The following is an 18,941-nucleotide window of genomic DNA, read 5'->3' as shown; positions in this document are numbered from 1 at the left end:
AAAAAAAATACATTTTTTTTCCTCTTATAATTTTGAAATTAAAACGCTGGCGTATATTTTTCAGTTTAATTTCATTACTATGTAAATCGGATAAACTTACATTTTTATACTTTTTATTTTTTGTTTCATTTTAATATGTTACGTTTATAGGTTATATTTTATGTATTTACATGTTATATTTATATATTTACATATTCATATGTTTTACTTTTTGTTTCATTTTTATATGTATTTGCATGTTGTATTTTATACATTTACATGTTATATTTATATATTTACATATTATATATTTTACATATTTACATATCATATTTTATATAATATCACAAATCTTTTTATTTTAAAAGAAATTACCCCAATTCCATTTCCGCGCAAATACTGCTGAAAGTGAATCAGATATAGACAAACAAAAAAAGAAAATATTTGAACCAAATCCATTAAGACGTGAAAGAAATGATATTAATAATAATAAAATCCACATCTCCCCATAAATATATGAAATTCAACCAATATTCATCAAACCAGTAGAATACAGAGAAAGAAAAACCGTTCTAAATTATTTGATTCTAACAATTCACCCGAAAATTCTGAAACCCTCCTCATCGCAGTTGATCCCTAAATATAATGAAATACCACACAAAAATATCTTTATGTATTAATGTAATGTCCAAAATAGGAAAAGAATAATAATTAGACATATTTTAGTGAAATAAAGGTAAATAAAATATAATTATAAACTTTACATAAAAACTAACAGAGAATTGGAAGGACCAACCTTCCAGTTCCTTATGGAACTAGAAGAAAAATAAGAAAGCGCCAACCTTCCTTATGTGAACGAAGAAATAAAAGATCGAAATTCAAAAGAGGGCGCCAATGGTTGTTAGTTTGGAGTCGTTGGCGAAACTAATTGGCGATGACAAGTAGAAATCACCCAAAGTCGAATTTAAAGCAAGTAATTTTTATTTTTATTTTTATTTTTTATTTTATTTTATTTTATTTGTGTGTGTGTGTAATTTGGAAAGCAATCAATAAGAAAAGGAAAAAAGAAACAACGATTAGAAAAGAATAAATTCTTCATATCATGGGCTTATAATGACGACTAAGAATAGAGTAGGCGCTCTGTTAATAAAAGTATAGTCAAGAAAAATGTACAATAATTCAAATATATACATATATATACTATATAACCTTCTAAAACTTGCTTCTTTATCCTTATCAATTAGAACTTTCAGATAAAAATTCATTACTTTAAAAAAAATTATATGATGTATACTATTCCAGCTTTTTTTAGAAGGCAGTTAATGAGGTTAATTGGAATCTCATTTTCTTGTAAAATTTTAGTAAGAAGAACTATTTCTTGTTTTTAATGATGGTTTGTAACATAATAACTCAGTTTTTTGTTGTACTTGAAACAGACAATTATTTTAGACTCTATTGTAGGAAATTTTTGTTTAGCTTGTTTAAAGACTTTGTGCAGTTTGAGATCATCAAAACTACTATGAAGAAAGTTGATAGTATAGAAAAGTCTTTTATACTTGAATGAATTACTGTTAAATTAAAATTTGATAAAGTACTAAATCTTTGATGATGCTATTTCCGGTAAACTTATTTTTGAAGAAATTTTGAATTATAAATAGATGCCTGTGAGGGAATGAATAAAGGTAATCAAGAATATTTTTCTTAAACCTGAGCATATCAAACATTTCCTTTAATTTTGATTGTAGTAAAGTAGTATTTATAAGAGTTTTAACTTTCTTCTTTTGTTCTCTGGTACCTCTTCGTGTTCTCCTGCTGAACAACACGGAACTGTTCATAAACTGTAGCATAAAAATCAGATTTATTATTTATTGAAGAGTTTAATCCATATGGATAGAGCATTGTTGGGTGTAAAATATAGAACTTAAAATGTTCTAGTTCCTTAGTAGTAGAATTAATACTATTTATATTGATTGCAAACATTTAATGTGTATTCTATGGTTGTTGATCCTAAAACTAATATTATTTTTAGTTTGTCCAATGTAAATAAGATTGCAGTATTACAAGTTATGAAGTAAATATAATTAAATGTTTTTCAAGGCGATTGCTGTTTTTTAGCAAGTGGGTTGGTTGTCTGGAGTGCCATTATGTCTACAGGTAATCAGTTGGAACTCTGACATTCCATTATTTCTATATTCTTGATACCAGCAAGTATTAGAAGTACTTAGAGATTTAGCCTAGATTACAGTAAAGCTTTTAAAGGAAAAATTAGTCTTTATTTTGGTGTGCAGGCAAGCCTCCACATTTATTCAACGTCAAGTGTGTTCACTGCGACCGCTGAATGACAAGGCGAAATTGACGGCTACAACCAGTTTCTCTTCCGTCTGCTGTTGGGCTCCGAAGGTGTAGGACGGCCTTCTGGCTGTCCTCATCCTGGCTTTTCTTTTGCGTCCTTCTTTTTTGACTGCCATCTCAGCTGCTGGAATGTAGAGCCATGGCATTCAAGTAAAGAAATTCGAACTGAAGATACAACTAAAAAGATCTATATACCTATCAACTGCCGATAATTATTAATGTTCTACAATTTAAAAATCTTCGAAAAGAATTCATGTGCCAGTGCTAGAACTTTCCGGATGATATAACTATTCGCCTTGTGCTTCTTCAAAAATATATTGTAATAACTAGCTAAATTTCCGCCGTCAAAAAATTTGACTTTTTTTATCACGAAACTTTGCTTTGCGTTGATGGAATGAGATCTACTTTGATTGGAATATTACGCACATCTCGTACGAGAGGTTAGGATTCAAAATGGTAGGACTATTATTCTTCTGTCTTGCGATATTCTTAATTTATGCTGGTACTGATTCAAAATTTAATGATGTTAAGGTGTAATAAATATTAATTGATTTGTATTATTTGAATTGTCATCCTTTGGGGGTAAGTTACTTTAATTTTATATTTCTTCCAGATCCCACACCTCATTTATTATTTTACACTTGGCTAGTTCTAAACTCCAAGTTTTTGTTACACTATTTGGAAATTTGGATTTTTTGTTATTAATTTCATTTCTTTGTGGATTTGGATCTGCATTTCTCTCTTTTTGTTTATAATTATGTTTTATATATTTACATTTATATATGTATATAAATATATTCTGAGGATTGGCAGCAGCAACTGTGACAAACAAAAATGTCGTTTGCCGCGCATAAAATTTATCAAGCGTATAACATAATTTGTATATATAACTAAAATTACCTATAAAATGATAGTTTGTTTTTATTATGATTAATTTATATTATGTATTCAATATGTTTTAAAGCAAGGTGAAAAAGTAAGATATTTTTAATTTATTATTTAGTCATGCACTAGTAGTCCAGAATGCTGAAAAGTGCTTACAGACGATATATGAGTGATAATTATTAAAAGTTTTAATTTGATAAATGATTAAATACTACATCCACATTTTACACAGCAATCTAAAATAAAATTCAGAGTAATACATCTAGAAACTGTAAAGCTAAACTTTTTGAATGTTAATACAAGCAGTTTGACTTCGTAAATCACGAAATTCCACTTATAATCAGTTAATTTAAAAATGAATACTGGGCCCTTAAACTAATAGGCTTAATGCGTTTTTAAACAAACAAAGAAGGTTAGATTATCCTTTCAGGAATAATTGTAGGCCTATGTGACACGCATAGCTTCCATTATTAATGAAAAAATTAAACACGTTTTAATAGATATGTGTAAATGATTTTCAAACTAAAATATATTTCATCATGCTTATTTTGCAGATGGGTTGCGCAGCTTCCAGCCGTTAATTACGAGGAAATGCATAAAGATTCTGAAACTGGAGACATTTCTGCATCCTCAACAGTACCCATAGACGGCAAATTAATTGTTTCTCAAAAAAAATAATGGAAATTTTCAGATAAAACTTCTTCGAAAATGGTAGTACTCTTCTACTTTTTAAAGGATGAAATTTTGTAAAATATTTTTCAAGAAAAAAATAGATCTGAAAATTTATTTTCATGTTTATGAGATTTTGGACACCTTTACAAAAAAATTGATTTGTTAACTGTTACAGAAGCTGAATGTGTTGAACCAATTCATAAGACAAGTGTTATGACAAAAGGCAAATAAACCTGGCAAGAAATATACTTTCAAATTCTCCTGGAAAGATTTGAAATTGAAGACAATTGGGAACACTTATTAATATTCAACACACTAGGTCAGTGGTCGGCAAACTTATTAGCCAAAGAGCCAAATATGAACATACAACAATTTTTAAAAAAATTGGGAGCCAAATCTGCTTGTATAGTAAACTTTTATTACACTAAATAAAACTAAATTATACTTAATAAATATTTATTAATGCGAACAATGTGCTTGCATCTCCTTGGAAAGTTTGAGAAAGTCAGGTTTGTATGTTGTTGTTTTTAATTTTAGGCATGATTCCAAGTTCTCATCAGTAAGACGACTTCTCAGTTTACTCTTGGTAATGTTTATGCTTGAAAAAGATTGTTCGCATATATATGTAGAACCGAAAAGGGAAAGAACAGCAAACGAGCGCTTTTTCAGCTGATCGTAGGCCCACGAGCGGTAAAGACGCTGAACACTGGTAGTTCGGTCCGAGGTTCGAATCCCGCGAACGGGCTGGCTGCATGGGCGTTTTCGTGGTTTTCCCCATGTGTAACGTGTATACGAGCTAGTTTCCCTTAGAAAGTCCTCCACGAAGGCATCCCTCCCTTTAGGCAGATAGCCCTCGTGTGCTTTGCCGTAATTGAATAATCCAATCTAATCCATTCAGCTGATCGTAAGAGTCAGGAATACTATTCCAAGCGTTGAAAATGATCATGTCTTCCTTCTCCAGGTCATTCAAAGCAGACGACTTGTGTTGTGAACTAAGATCGCATTTTTTCTTCTCCAGTATTTCCAATTCAACACAAAGACATTCGAATTTAGAACGCCATATCTCCTTGTTTTTTAAATCCAGAAATTGTATTTCAAAGCTACCAATGTCAATTTCAAAAGGAGAAAATTTCAACTCGGTTATCAAGCATTAAGAGGATTTTTGACAAATGCTAAAATTGTTCTGCTCTTTTTAAACTCCTGAAACCTGCTGAGCAATGCTTCCCTCATATTTAAAATTATTTTTTTAAAATGGTGTTTATCAATAGAGGAATTATTTTCTTGGCGATGCTTCAGCAGGCTCGGAAAGTGAAACAATGTTTCCCTTTCAAAATCCTGTGCAAAAATAGATAATTTGTTTTCGAATGTTATTACTTCTTCTAACATCGAAAAAATTAAGTTTCCTTTCCCTTGTAGTTTACGATTAAGCTGATTTAGATGAGACGTAAAGTCTACCATGAAATAAAAGTTTTGGATCCACTGATCGTCTGTTAGTTCTGGATGGTAAACGCCCTTCTCAAGGAGAAATGCTTTAATTTCCGGAAAAAGGGACGCGAAACGTTTTAAGACGTTCCCTCTTGATAACCAACGTACCTTGTTGTGAAGCAGAATATCAGCGTACTCACTCTCCATTTCAAATAAAAATTCTTTGAATTGGCGATGATTAAGAGCTTTAGCTAAAATAGAGTTGATATTGGTAATCACTAATTCCATAACTTTACAAATTTCTTCCGGAAATGTTTCCGCACAAAACGCTTCTTGGCGAATGATACAATGGTAAACAAGTATCTCGTGATTAATTTTTTCTTTCAAAATAGCAACAACCCCTTTTCTTACGCCGGTCATACTTTTGACCCCATTGAAATCGACACAATTTTATCGAGGGGAATATGATGTTTATCCATACACTCAATTATAGCATTGGCGATATCTTCTCCGCGCGTCTGACCTTTGAGGGGCAATAATCCTAAAAGTTCTTCTTTAGGGCATGAATGAGACATAAATCTTACAAAAAGTGAAATTTGCACTGTATCATTTATGTTACAAGACTCGTCAACTGCTATTGATAAAGCCGAAACCGATTTCAGATTTTCGATATGCTGGGTGGTTATATTCGAACACATTCTAATTGTTCTATCTTTAATGGTTTTGGCTGACAATCGTAACTCTTCAATTCTTTTCTGAATATCTGTTTTGCTCTTAAAATCCCTAAATAGCTCTTCGGATGCATTTATATAACAATTTTTTATGTATTCGCCGTCTGTGTACGGTTTTCTCTCTTAGCAATCTCTTGGCTACAAACAAAACTTGCCACATTAATATTGCTGGAAGATTGCATCCAGTTATTAAACACAGAAGTTGACGACTCTTGACTCTTCTGAAGTTCCTCAACTGCTTTCGGCCCACCAGCGGCCGAGAGGTATAGTCGCTGAACACTGGTAGTTCGGTCCGAGGTTCGAATCCCGCGAACGGGCTGGCTGCATGGGCGTTTTCGTGGTTTTCCCCATGTGTAACGTGTATACGAGCCAGTTTCTCTTTGAAAGTACTCCACGAAGGCATTCCTCCCTTAGGCAAATAGCCCTCGAGGCTTTGCCATAATCGCACACACACACACACACCTCAACTGCTTTCTTCCTTGTATCACCGGTAGGATATTTAGTGTTAAATGACGCGTGCTTTCTTGTAAAGTGTCTCTCTAAATTTGACTTCTTGTTATGCGCGAATTTCTCCTTACAAATAAGACATGTCGGAAGTCTTCTGAAGTTTTGAATAAACGCAAAATTCTCGGTTCACTCAACTTTAAATTCGCGGTTTTCATCTTCCGTTTTTCTTTGCTTTTTTTTGGTAGCCATATTAATTGGGATGCCTATAAAAATATTCCAAATATATTTTTTTCTAAAGCCACCAGTAAAAAGTTATTATGATTATTAAATTGATGAAAATAAAAATTAAAAAAATCTTTTTAAAAAATACTATTTTATTAATATATGTAACTGCACTAAAAAGAAAAAAAATAATTTTTTACATCATCAGAATAACAAAACTTTTAATATGACCAAAAATGGAACAAAACTTCCAACATTTGGCTAAAGTTATCGAAAAATCGATTAGAAATTTTGAACCGGAACCACAAACATGCATAGCAGGTGTAATAAAATCGTATAAAAATACCTGTAAGATGTGCAGCTAGATTAAAAATACACCAACTTTTTAATAAGACAGGACAACGGCTGGTAAATAAGACAAAACTGTTCACACTGCAACTGCTGCTCTGTGATGCCAATTTGTATCTTCACTACTTTATAAAAAGCATGCACGCGCATGCCGGTAGCTTGTACATGGTTTATGTTTACGTTTACGAAAACTAATAAAATTAAACTCAATGTTCGTTACATATTTTTACAACAATATAAAATTTTAATTACCTATCTATCTTTTTACTCAAAATTATACATGTTCTCGATTTATAGAAGAATTTTAATTTATCAAAATAAGATGTAATTTTTTTCTTACCAAGTTTTTTTTTTTTTTTTTTTTTTTAATGAAAATATTATTGCGCCTTCCTTGGATATTTGTACCAGAGCCGCACTTAAGGAGCCAAAGAGCCACATGTGGCTCTGGATCCGCACTTCGCCGACCACTGCACTAGGTGATCAGAGTCTTTTTAGACTAGTCAAAAAAGACAGGTTATTTTTATTTCAGTAAATAAAACTCATTAGTTTTTTTCCCTTTACTTTGATAGGATATCTAGTGCATTATTAAGGTATATGAAATTTTAATACCATAGCTAAAGTTAGGATTTTTGAATGGTGCTCGGTATGGATTAAAAGTAATTGAAAAAGTTTCATTCTGATGCTTCTTTCCAACATTTTAAATTAATAAATTTATTATTTTTATTGAGTTTATTATATTTTAAATTAATAATTTATTTATTTAATTAATTATAATCAATAAATGAATTTTTCAAAGTACAACTATGAAAATTTTGAAAAGGACTTTTTTGATCAGTACAATGAAAAGCGAACTCAGTAGAAAAATGATGCATATGCGAATATTAAGATCATGACGTCAGAGGATACGTTTGGGCACGCAAAATGCGAGTAGTTAGAGCGCGCAGTGCAAGGCCATTTACGAAAGAGAAAGGAAGACATGTTTACAGGCATTCTTCTGCAAGTTTAAGTGTGACTGTACGTGCAGTATGGCTACCCGAAAAAATCAGGACGCCTTTGCGCATGCTAGAAACATTAATAAGCTTGAGAAAGGGTGCAGATTGACGTCTGTCGCCCAAGAGTTTGGAAATGAAAAAGTGATATTTCCTGAGTCTGGAAAGGCTTCCAAATGAGAAGTACAGCTGTCAAAATAATTGGTGTTGGTCGGCCAAGGAAAGCAACAGTGATTGATGACCGATTTATCGCGCTGCAGGGGAAATGGACACCTCATCAATGGAGTGACGTCCGCTTTACCGATGAGAATCGTTTCAGTCTGGCAAATGATTTTCGGCTCGGGTTATTTGGAGACAGGGGTGTTTGTATGGAAAGGCATTATGATGGACGAACGGACGCAGCTCCACATTTTCGACAGAGGTTCACTGATGAAGTTTTCATCCCCCACCAATTTCTTTTCCCGGGTGTCATTGCTCCCGACTTTGTTTTTATGCGTCCCGACTTTGTTTATGAATTACAAAGCAAGGCCACACAGGATTCATGCTGTTGAGGAGCTCCTGGAAAGTAAAGAGATCCACATAATAGTTTATCTAGCGTGTACACCTAATTTAAATTCCATTGAACATTTATGAGATACTTTAAAGAGACGCCTAGCAGTACGATTTTATCCTATCCTCCGGAGAACACCAGACAACTGAAATATACTCCAGAAACTGTTAGATAATCTGGAGTTGAGTATCGACAAACGGTGCAACGCAGCCATTGCAGTTAGGAGAGGGCATTTCCCTAACTATACCTTTTTGGTTAGTTGTTCTCTCTCAGATTTTTATACCAACGCCCATTCTGTCAATAAAGCCTTTTTCTATTCGTTCCGTACTGTATGTGTCCTATTCTTTTTTTTTAATTACATTTTATCACCCTATAAGTACTACATTGTGCCGCTGTAATATGAATTTCATGTTTTAAAGATGAATTTTTGAGGAATTACTTCCAAAATCTGAATAGTTGCATAAGTCTTTTCCACAAAAGTATATAAACCGTTACAAATAAACTAATTTTAAAAAAATCCAAATAAAATTAAATCATAATTTAAAACAATAATAATGATGCAATGTAAGCAAAGAATACCAATTTGAATTCTAATGTCACAAAATGCCATACATTAAGAGAAAGATTTTGTTATTATCTCAATATTTCACGTAAATTGCGTCCTCTGTTAGTGATATTATGTAAAATACTCTAAGTCATAGCATCGTAAGCTATACAGAAAATTCAATAAGTAGTCTATCTTTACTATAAGCAAAATGTTGTCAGTGGCCGAATGGATGAGTCATACGCATTAGTTCGTCACGGAAATCAGTTTCCGAAGAAAGCTCTAGCTGTACTGGGTATTAGAAGCATTTCGCTATGTAACGAGAGCAGAAATTAAGTACTTTAAAAAAGTTATCCATTAAGGTAACCTTTACTAAAATAAAAAGCTTTTGGGTGATTTCCCTTAAAATTTAATTGTTTTATTAACATTTAGTCTGTTAGTATTTATCCTATTTTACAGTGGTAATAAAACATGTTCCGTAGACTAATAAACAAGAAATTAGTATCAACAAAAGTTCTATGAAAAAAAATGAGACATTAATTCACAGATACTGTGCAAGACTAACTCGAGTACCAGAATATTAATAAACCACGCAACTGCAAAGTTATTGCTCTGGAATAAATAACAAATCATACTTTAATACATCTGCTCACATTATCCTACATTGTACACATTTTTATAAAAACCATATTTTACATAATTTTGAAAATTATTTTTAGAATTTCCACACTGGGCGTCCAACAAACAAGGGGAAAAAATTCAAATTTCTAACTCTGCGTTTTAGAGTACAACTCCAGAACAAAGAGAATACGTTCCACTTTCTACGCAATCTTCTTAGGTTGTTACATTTCATCTGACTGAGGTAGATTCGGAGTGCATCGATTCCTCTGACTCACTAAAGGATGGCTGACGAGATTTTATTTTCACCTTCCTGTAGCATAGCTGGAAAAGATGTCCTGTGTTGATAGACATCATCTGAAACCTAAGGGATATAAAAATAGCAAAATTTCAGCAATCGAAATACAAATATGTAAAAGCATCAAAATGAAAACGGAATTAAATTTAACAATTTTTAGGAACTCAGTAATGTAATCTAGTCTGTAGAAAGTAATCCTCTTCTCTATTTTTGCATTAATACCACAGAGCTCTTTAACTGAATGCGAATCTAGCACCTCACTCTAGTGATTTGTCCGGAAATATTTTCTGCTCATCACAAGGGACAAAAGTTTGATTCACAATTAAGGGGGCACAAGACCTTTAAATCTTCAAAAAAATCGATTTTCAGATTTTTACATTTTATGAATACATAAACATTTCTGAACAAAATGCAAAAAACCGCGTTGTAAAATTCGCATTATTTCTTGAGTTATGAAAGTTTATATCGTACAGTAAATAAGCGACGCTCGTTTAAAGGGACAAATATGGTGGTTGTTTGCATTTTGGTTACCCTGTATACAAGCTCATATTTTTATTATTATGCAAAGAAATATTTAATACTGGTTTTTTTTTTTTTTTTTTTTTTTTTTTTTTTTAATTTCCTTTGCGTGTAGGAGAAGAAGGATGACAACTACTCAACTTCACTGCTGGTAGTTTGTTTACATGATAATTCTTATTACCACGCTGCTAAATCTAACGTCGTTTGAGGGTTTCTGTTTCGGTCTTTCATATCAAGTTTGTTCTACTGAGTAAACGTTTATGTAAAGATATTTGTTTTCAAATTTAAAAATGAATAATAATATCAAAAGAGCTTCAAGTCAAAGACCGAAGAAAAGGAATAATTTTTGGGGAAATCAGTGCACAAGAATTAATGATAAAGATGCAAATGTCTCTGCATCAGCAAAAAACTTCTAGATCATTTAGTAGTATCAGATGACGGCGAATTTGAAGGGCATGCAATCATTGATAAAAGTTTATTATTTTCTGGATTAGAAGAATACTTATGCTGTCATATTTGCCATAATAAAATTAGTATTACTTCTGAAGTAGTATATGGATTAACCATAAAAATAAATATTTCATGCTGCTCTTGTGGAGTACTAACATCTATAAGAAATTCCAAGCTTGTAGGTGAAAAACAAAATGTTTCTGATTTAAACAGAAGATTTACTTTAGCAATGAGGTATATTGGAAAAGGATTGACAGAATCCAGAACATTTTGTGGAATTATGGATCTACAGCACCACCTGTAACACAGAAGTCATACGAGTCATACGTCATGCTGCTATACGTAATATTGCGGAAAATAGTATGAAGATAGCAGCTGACGAAGAAATAAAAATGACTGGTTCTTCAGATTTGACTGTCAGCGGAAATGGCACATGGAAAACCAGAGGACATTCTTCACGTTTCGGTGTAACTTCCATTATTGGTGGCGAAACGGGTAAAGTTATTGATCGTTATGTTTCAAGTTCCTACTGCAAAGGTTGTGAGACTGGAAAAAAATATATCCTCAAAGGAAAGCTATTTGAAATGGAAAATGGAGCACAACAAAGTATGCAGTAAGAATCATTTAGGTTCATCTGCACAAATGGAAATGAATGATATGTTAAATATGTTTTCGCGATCCGAAAAAAAGTATAATGTTCGTTGCGTTAATTATATAGGTGATGGAGATTCTAAAACTTTCTTAGCCCTTACGAAGGATAGCCCGTATAATGTTCCGATTTCGAAGATAGAATGTGTAGGCCACATTCAAAAACGAATGGGTGCCCGTTTGAGGAAATTAAAACAGGAATTCCGTGGCAAGAAACTGTATGACAAGAAACCTCTTAGCGGTAAAGTTCGACTTACGGATGTGCTGATAGAACAAATTACATCATATTATGGTAATGCCATTAGGAAGCATTCTGACAATTACCATGATATGCAAAAAGCGATATGGTCTATTTGGTACCATAAGCGTTCAAATTATAATGAAATAACTCATGACTTTTGCCCCGACGGTGTTGATTCTTGGTGCGCATACAAAAGAGCAATTGTAAATGGCACAAATGAAAACTTTAAACACAAAAATTCAGTTCCTATAGCAGTTATGGATGCTATAAAACCTGTATTTAAAGATTTGTCCCACCCAGACTTGCTAAAGAGATGCATTGGTGGTCGAACGCAAAATGTGAACGAGTCACTAAATTCATGGATCTGGACGTTTTGTCCGAAAACAACAAACAATAGTAGGAAAATTGTAGAAATTTCTGCAAATTTAGCAGTAGCCATCTTTAATGATGGAAAACAGGCAACGCTGTTCGTCGTGAAAGAACTAGAATGTGTACCTGGAGCTAACTGTGTAGCATTTGAGGCAGAAGCAAATAGAATTCGTATTAAATTCGCACAGAAACGAGCCCAGGGCAATACTTTAGAGGCTCGAATTACTAGAAGAAGGGAAAAAAAGGAAGCTGATGAGCTTCATAAACAAAATGGAGGAGTAGTTTATGCTTCTGGCGCATTTTAAATGTGTTTTGAAAAATAGACATTAGAGAAAAGTGATATTGTATCTTTAAATTCGATTTTCTCAAATTGATAATTTCAAGTTTGCGCGCAGTCTTATTATCAAACCATATATGCTACGCCTATAAAAATTTAATTGTGTATGCTACTGTTGTTATTCTGCATGCTAAAACCAAAAAATTTACATATGTCAATATATATATACATATATTTACCTTCAAAAAGTGATAAAAATTACATATTTTTAAATTTTAAAAATGTTTTCTTAATTTTTCAAATTTAAGATTTGTTTTTTTTATATATTTTGGTTTTACATTAGAGGTTAATGTATTTCGAATATATTTTAACCAAAAATTGTTTTCTATATGCAATATTTTCAAATTTATGATGCGTGCAACATTTGACAATTTTTATTTACATGTCTCTTATGTACATTTTTAAATTTTTAATTTACGAATTATTTATTTATTTACAATGTTCATTTCATTTATTTATTTCATTTCCAAATCTATTAAAGGTATAAAGTAAAAAAAAAAAGTATAACTTTTTAATTATATAATATGAGTTTTGTGTTTTCGAGTTTGAGTATTTTTATGATCGTTTCGACGAGCCCAAAGGTCCTGTGCCTCCTTATAATGGTCGCCGCTTTTTCGGATGGCCCAGACTGTCCTTTCCCCATCGATGACGAATAGCTGATAGCTTTGCGCTTTGTAATCGATTACGAAGCTTCGATACTTTGTTTACGTTTTATGTGGAATTGTGGTAAGATTGTATATGGAAAATCTTGCGGAATTGATAAGGACCGCTCTTCATATGTAATTTTTTTTTCTTGCTGTATACGAGAGTGGACGCAATATGAATAAATCTCTATGCTACAGTCAATTATTTCCATTATTCGAATTAATTCATCTTGAGAACTTTAAAAGTCTTAATAAACAGAAACTTACTCATATTGCTGATACAAAAGTATTGATATACTTTGTTCAATTCTCTTGTTAATAAAAAACAGCAATTGTGCATGTAATTACAGTAAAAAAAAGTGAAAATTTATATATGTCTGTATTGTTGCCTAAGTAGTAATAATGCATGATTATAAAATAAATATTAGAATCTACTGAAGTAATAATTACATATGTTAGAACACAAGAAAAGAATCTGAATTTTTATTTATTTTAGTGACCCGTATTTTTTTTTTTTTTTTTTTTTTTTTTTTTTTTAATTATGTTCACAGAGTTCTTTTTTAAGTTTCCCCCAAACAGCAGAGATGCGTGACCTAAATTTTGTACTGAACAACACAAAATTATGTTCAAAGAAAAATTAATAAATTCTGCATTGCCTAGGATTGCTAGTTAAAAAGAAAAAAAATCATGTTTTCCATTTCTCCACATCGAAAAATTATACTGGGAGGGGGGGGGGGGAGACACCACTTCATTTGGCATTTGATGTTTTATATCAATAAAAATCCCATGGTTTTAACCATTGATTCTAATTTTAATCCTTCTTCATTGTTAGCTTTTAAGGAAATTTGCTTCTTATTTGCATTTTAGTCTCTTTCTGTCAATAGTGGTATTAAGGATTTGGTTTTTATCATTTAACCATACTCTCCAGTTTCTTTCTGTTGCTTCTCTTTCCTTACACCCAGTGTGCATGCCGTGCTGAATGCATTATTTCAGATTCAAAATGTGTAGACAGAAAACTGTACCAGGACGACAAAAGTGGTAATTTAACAACATTGGCATCAATTATCCCCTCCCTAAGACAACCACTTCCGTAGAAATATTTTTATAGCAGCTGTGTCTGGCTGTCTTACATATGGTTCACTGTATTTTGTGATTTAAAATTTATTAGCTCGTTATAATACTGATGCAATTTAAAGTTTTTTCTTAGTTAGTTCAAACATCCCATGTTATGGATCAAAAAGTAGTATCTTATGATTATTAGTCATATTATTAAAAATTTCAAAGTGGCTTTTGGAAATTTTCTTCCTTACGCAATGATTTGCAGTTTGGCAAAAAATCTTTCACAAGTTGGTCTTACTATGGGCAAGTATTGAATTTTGTTTCCGAAACGATAACCAGTAATTTTGTTTAGAGTTAAAAATCATTTCTATGGTATATGTAAATCTTTTTAGTTTTTAATATATTTCAAAAGTTCCTTGTCTTATGCCATAAGGCATGTGTAAAATAAGCTTATTTCCTTGTATTATTATTATTAAACCATTCAGAAGAAGCCTTTCTGATAATTAATCACTGAAACTTACGCCGTACCTTTCTGTTAATTAGAAAATAATTTTGGATAATAAAATAAATGTATTAGAAAATTATTATATTATTAAAATATTTTTAAAAATATATTAAATTAATGTATTAGAAATCTCTGTAATTTAAAGCAAGCTTTCGTTCTTCAACTACATGTCCATTTCCGATACCCAAAGGCTAATTCCATCATAATAACTTATCTTTTACCCGGTCATTATTCAGTGAAACCTTTCTATTTGAAAATTCTGTGATTGAGATATTCAAATTAAATACATTAGGCAATTTGTGTTTATTATCTACATTTGTTTCAATAATAATGTTTTTGTTGGCATTAATTTCTCCAAGTAATTTAAACATGAGGTTGTTTAAGGCCATTTTTTATCTATTCATTTATTGAAATATTTACATTTATTACTTCTTATATATTAATATTTACATTTATTACTTCCCCCCCATTAGATAATACAAGAATTTTATATACTTATAATTTATGGTATAGGCTTGTATATATGCAATATGAATTTTTTTTTTTTTTTTTTAATTTTCCAGAAGAAAAAAATTCTTATCTTCTACTTGTTATCTCATTATCGGATTGTTTTATAAGGTATTTCTCCTGCCTTCGTAGCATGCCTCGGCACATATTCGGGAGGTCCATGGTTCTAGTCGCGGAGAGGGCATTGCTCGTTTTTCACGTCTCTCAGCTTCCAAAAAAATCCTAATGTCTCTTCAATGTCTTCTTCAAAATAAACAAATAATCTGATGGAATGAAAATATTTTGGTCATTAAAACTGTTTAATCACTGCTGTTTACATCTACATTTTTTTTTCACATAATTTGAAGTTTTCAAGTAGTTTGAAGGTTTTCAAACTAAGTTTCAGAGAAATTTTAGATATCGTGCAACTCCTCTGGGGCATCTTCAAGTTAAAATCAAAATTTAAAACTATTTTTAATATCACTGGACATGCAATAGAATAAAAATATTTCTTTAAGTTTTTGTTACAAAAAATATTAAGCAGATCTGTTTTTATGATTAACATTATAATGAAATAATGATTTTCTTTTCACTTTCTGCATAAAATGTACAAATTTTTATATTTCAATTCTTTTTTAACATTTATTTTTTTGAGGATGGAAATGCTTCTCTCTAAAAAATTACAATTTTAGAGTTTTTTCTGAATTTACAGATTTGAAGACAGTTGGATAGAAAAGCCACAATTTTTTAAATGGAGGAATAAATACAGCCCTGGCTTTTGTTATGTTTTATGCATTTAATAAATTTCCGCCCGACTGTTTATTAATTCTACCTAACACAATTAATTGATACTTGTTTCTAATATAGAATTTTAGCATCAATTCTACATAATAACATGAATAATTTTTTTAATTGAATTTTATCAATATTAACAAAATACTTTGGCACTATGAACTGAGAATTTTTTCCTTGACTTTTATCTTTCACTACTTTAGGAACTGGTCATTGATTTACATCTATAATAAAAGAAATAAATGCTTGTATGAGTTTTAACATATTGTTAAAAATGCAATAAACTTCAGCTCCTTTGTTGAATGAATAATGTTAAACTCCCTGTTAAGTATTTTTTTAGCATCTTCTATGTAACAGTATAGACTCCATGATTATTCCTTAAAATTGGAAGTATCAGAAATAGATGTAAATATGTATTGTCTTCTGCATTAACTTACAAAAATAAAAGTGTGAATATCTGAATGGAATTATATGGAAAGAGCTACAGGACGCTATGTTGTCATGATGCTCATTCTACTATACAGGAAATATCAAATCAAACAATAAGTGCAGGAAAAGATTCAGTAAGAGTATATACCCTCTTCTGAAACAATACATTTGGCTGTAGTTGTTCCATATGATATTCCTATACAACATCCCAAAATCTTGGTAAATAACTTTCTAAACCAAGATTACAGTGTAAAAAAAGTAGTGGGAAAATGTTATAGTCATGTAACTGGGCTAACATACATAAAAATTAAGCAGTGTTACAAGTGTTTTTATCTTAACTGCCTGTTACAACCAAATAACAAGCTATGAAAAAGAACATGTAGTGTCAGTACAGCTGGATGATCCCTTTTACAGAGTTGCTAATTTGAAAACAAGTTAACCTGTAAAACTACCCTTCATACTGGTTTGCTTTAGATTCATTTGGTAACAAATATGCCATTAAAGTCTGTACCAATCAATCAATAAACCTTGTTACAAGCAAGTTTTTATTTGCAGGATGCTGTTCATAATTGGCTTTCTTTTGGTGGTATAGCAACAGCGAAGGGAGAAAGATTCCGGGTAATTTAAATTCAACTAACATAGCAAATTCCATTCTTCTGTAACTTTATAATTTGATACAGCTTTATTTTTCAGAATTTTATTCACACCACTATTTCATCCATTGCAGACAAATTCCACAAGTGCATATTTTAAAATTAATTTCACATTTAAAAAAGTATGATTTGTTATAAAAATAAAAATGAGTTATAAAAATCATTGTAACTTCGATAAATACACACACACACACACACACACAAAAAAAAAAAAAAAAAAAAAAAAACGTACAAAAATGGTGATGCTGCTTATTAAAAACTGAAGAATTGTTATATGCACATACACATGGTTGACACAGTTTGGTGCATCCTGTGAAATTTGTTATGGTAATATGGTAGCAAAAAAATTTTTTTGTTATTTTGTATTAAAATTATTAAGGTTTTGACGGCTATGCTAAGTTACACAAAACAAGGTAACTACAGTAAGAGCTATGTACCTTAGGTAAAGGATGCCTTTAAGAAGGTATTTCTATGAGAAATTGACTTGTATTCACATAATACATAAGGAAAAACAGCTATCCCATTCACCAGTATTTGTACCTGGATCAAACATCCAATGTTCAGCTATCTTATCTGCTAGCCTACTGGTACCAGTCAAAATAGACAGTAATGTAATATTATACAAGCTAAGTAGCATTGACTTATACATAACTAAAGAAATAAATACACTTCAGAAAACCTGTTTTAATTATAAGATTATTTTGAGAAACGTTGCTCGTTATAAAACTAAAGAATGGATTTTCTTTACATACTGACTGTTAAATTATTATATTTCAAATCAACAGACTGCATTTATACAATAAGACAGGATGAAAAATACAGTAGTCATTGAGGCAATTGTTGAGTTTCTGAAAAAACAATAAAAATTTTCAAATCTATCATAGTATACCCTGTTTAATGTTTAATATAGTATGGAAGGTTTTGTAAAGCATCAGCTATTTAAAAAAAAAAAAAAAAAAAAAGCATGCAATAGCTGTCAATGAAACCAAATAAAAATCAAACAGAGTTCTATTACACGTTATGCAACAAAATTAATGAATATGATTGTCTATAAACATTTTTTTCTTTTTTTAACTTGGACCAGATCTGGAAACATCAACTAGATCTTAGGCAATAAAATTAATAAAAATTTATGTTGATAAATACTTAAGAACAAAATGGCCAAACTTTCAACTAGATAACCAAATAAAGTGTTTGCGTTCTAGAGAATTTTATTTACTTCACATACATACATACATTATCTTTACATTTACTTTCATAACTCGTATGATATATAACATACTCTTATCATCGAATGGTTATGATTTTCTATAATAATAAGCAAATTTTTTTAACAGTTTCTACTTCGTGTCAGCAAAGTATTCCTTTAAATTGCAAGGTTTCGCGATATTAATTTTCCTTCTGACAAAGTTTATACACGAATCCAAACATTAAAACCTTCGTAATCGATAAACAACGGCCATTTCATTATCGGTGGCAAAAAGCTGCCTATCGATAGTAAAAGGACAGTTTGGGCCATCCGAAAAAGCGGCAACCCCTTATAATACCCTGAATTGAAGCAATACGCTAAATTTCCTAAGGCTAGAAAAGCTACAGAGCAGGAGTGATCCCCATCCTTTTTAACCACGTGCGTCCATTTCACCATTGCTATATGATCACCCCTTTCCAAAACTCGAAACATACATATAATTTTTTTTTTTTTTTTTTTTTTTTTATTTTTTATTTTTTTTTTTTTTTATTTATACGACT

The 18,941-nt window shown here is 31.2% G+C and overlaps 2 protein-coding genes across 5 annotated transcripts in view; one reads left to right on the top strand and one right to left on the bottom strand.

Annotated features, from left to right (window-relative positions):
• LOC146997602 (lysosomal proton-coupled steroid conjugate and bile acid symporter SLC46A3-like) overlaps positions 1-8,927 on the top strand; it is a 47,355-nt gene extending 38,428 nt beyond the window's left edge. For all 3 annotated transcript variants that reach the window (XM_085815174.1, XM_085815173.1, XM_085815172.1), the window contains one exon: positions 3,771-8,927. In XM_085815174.1, coding sequence (XP_085671300.1) covers positions 3,771-3,894 — 124 coding nt within the window. In that variant the 3' untranslated portion in view covers positions 3,895-8,927. The remainder of the gene's footprint in view (positions 1-3,770) is intronic.
• Positions 8,928-9,768: 841 nt separating this feature from the next.
• LOC118198240 (proton-coupled folate transporter-like) overlaps positions 9,769-18,941 on the bottom strand; it is a 28,804-nt gene continuing 19,631 nt past the window's right edge. Inside the window, exon 5 of one of the 2 annotated variants that reach the window (XM_035369868.2) lies at positions 9,769-10,126. In XM_035369868.2, coding sequence (XP_035225759.1) covers positions 9,994-10,126 — 133 coding nt within the window. In that variant the 3' untranslated portion in view covers positions 9,769-9,993. The remainder of the gene's footprint in view (positions 10,127-18,941) is intronic. The other variant, XM_035369869.2, reaches the window with a different exon arrangement.

Source organism: Stegodyphus dumicola, chromosome 4 (genome assembly GCF_044657685.1).
Source record: "Stegodyphus dumicola isolate Sdum_Otavi_A_Nest chromosome 4, ASM4465768v1".
Lineage (NCBI taxonomy): Eukaryota > Metazoa > Arthropoda > Arachnida > Araneae > Eresidae > Stegodyphus > Stegodyphus dumicola.
Note: the sequence above shows the minus strand (reverse complement) of the source record. Positions and strands in the feature narration are given on the sequence as shown.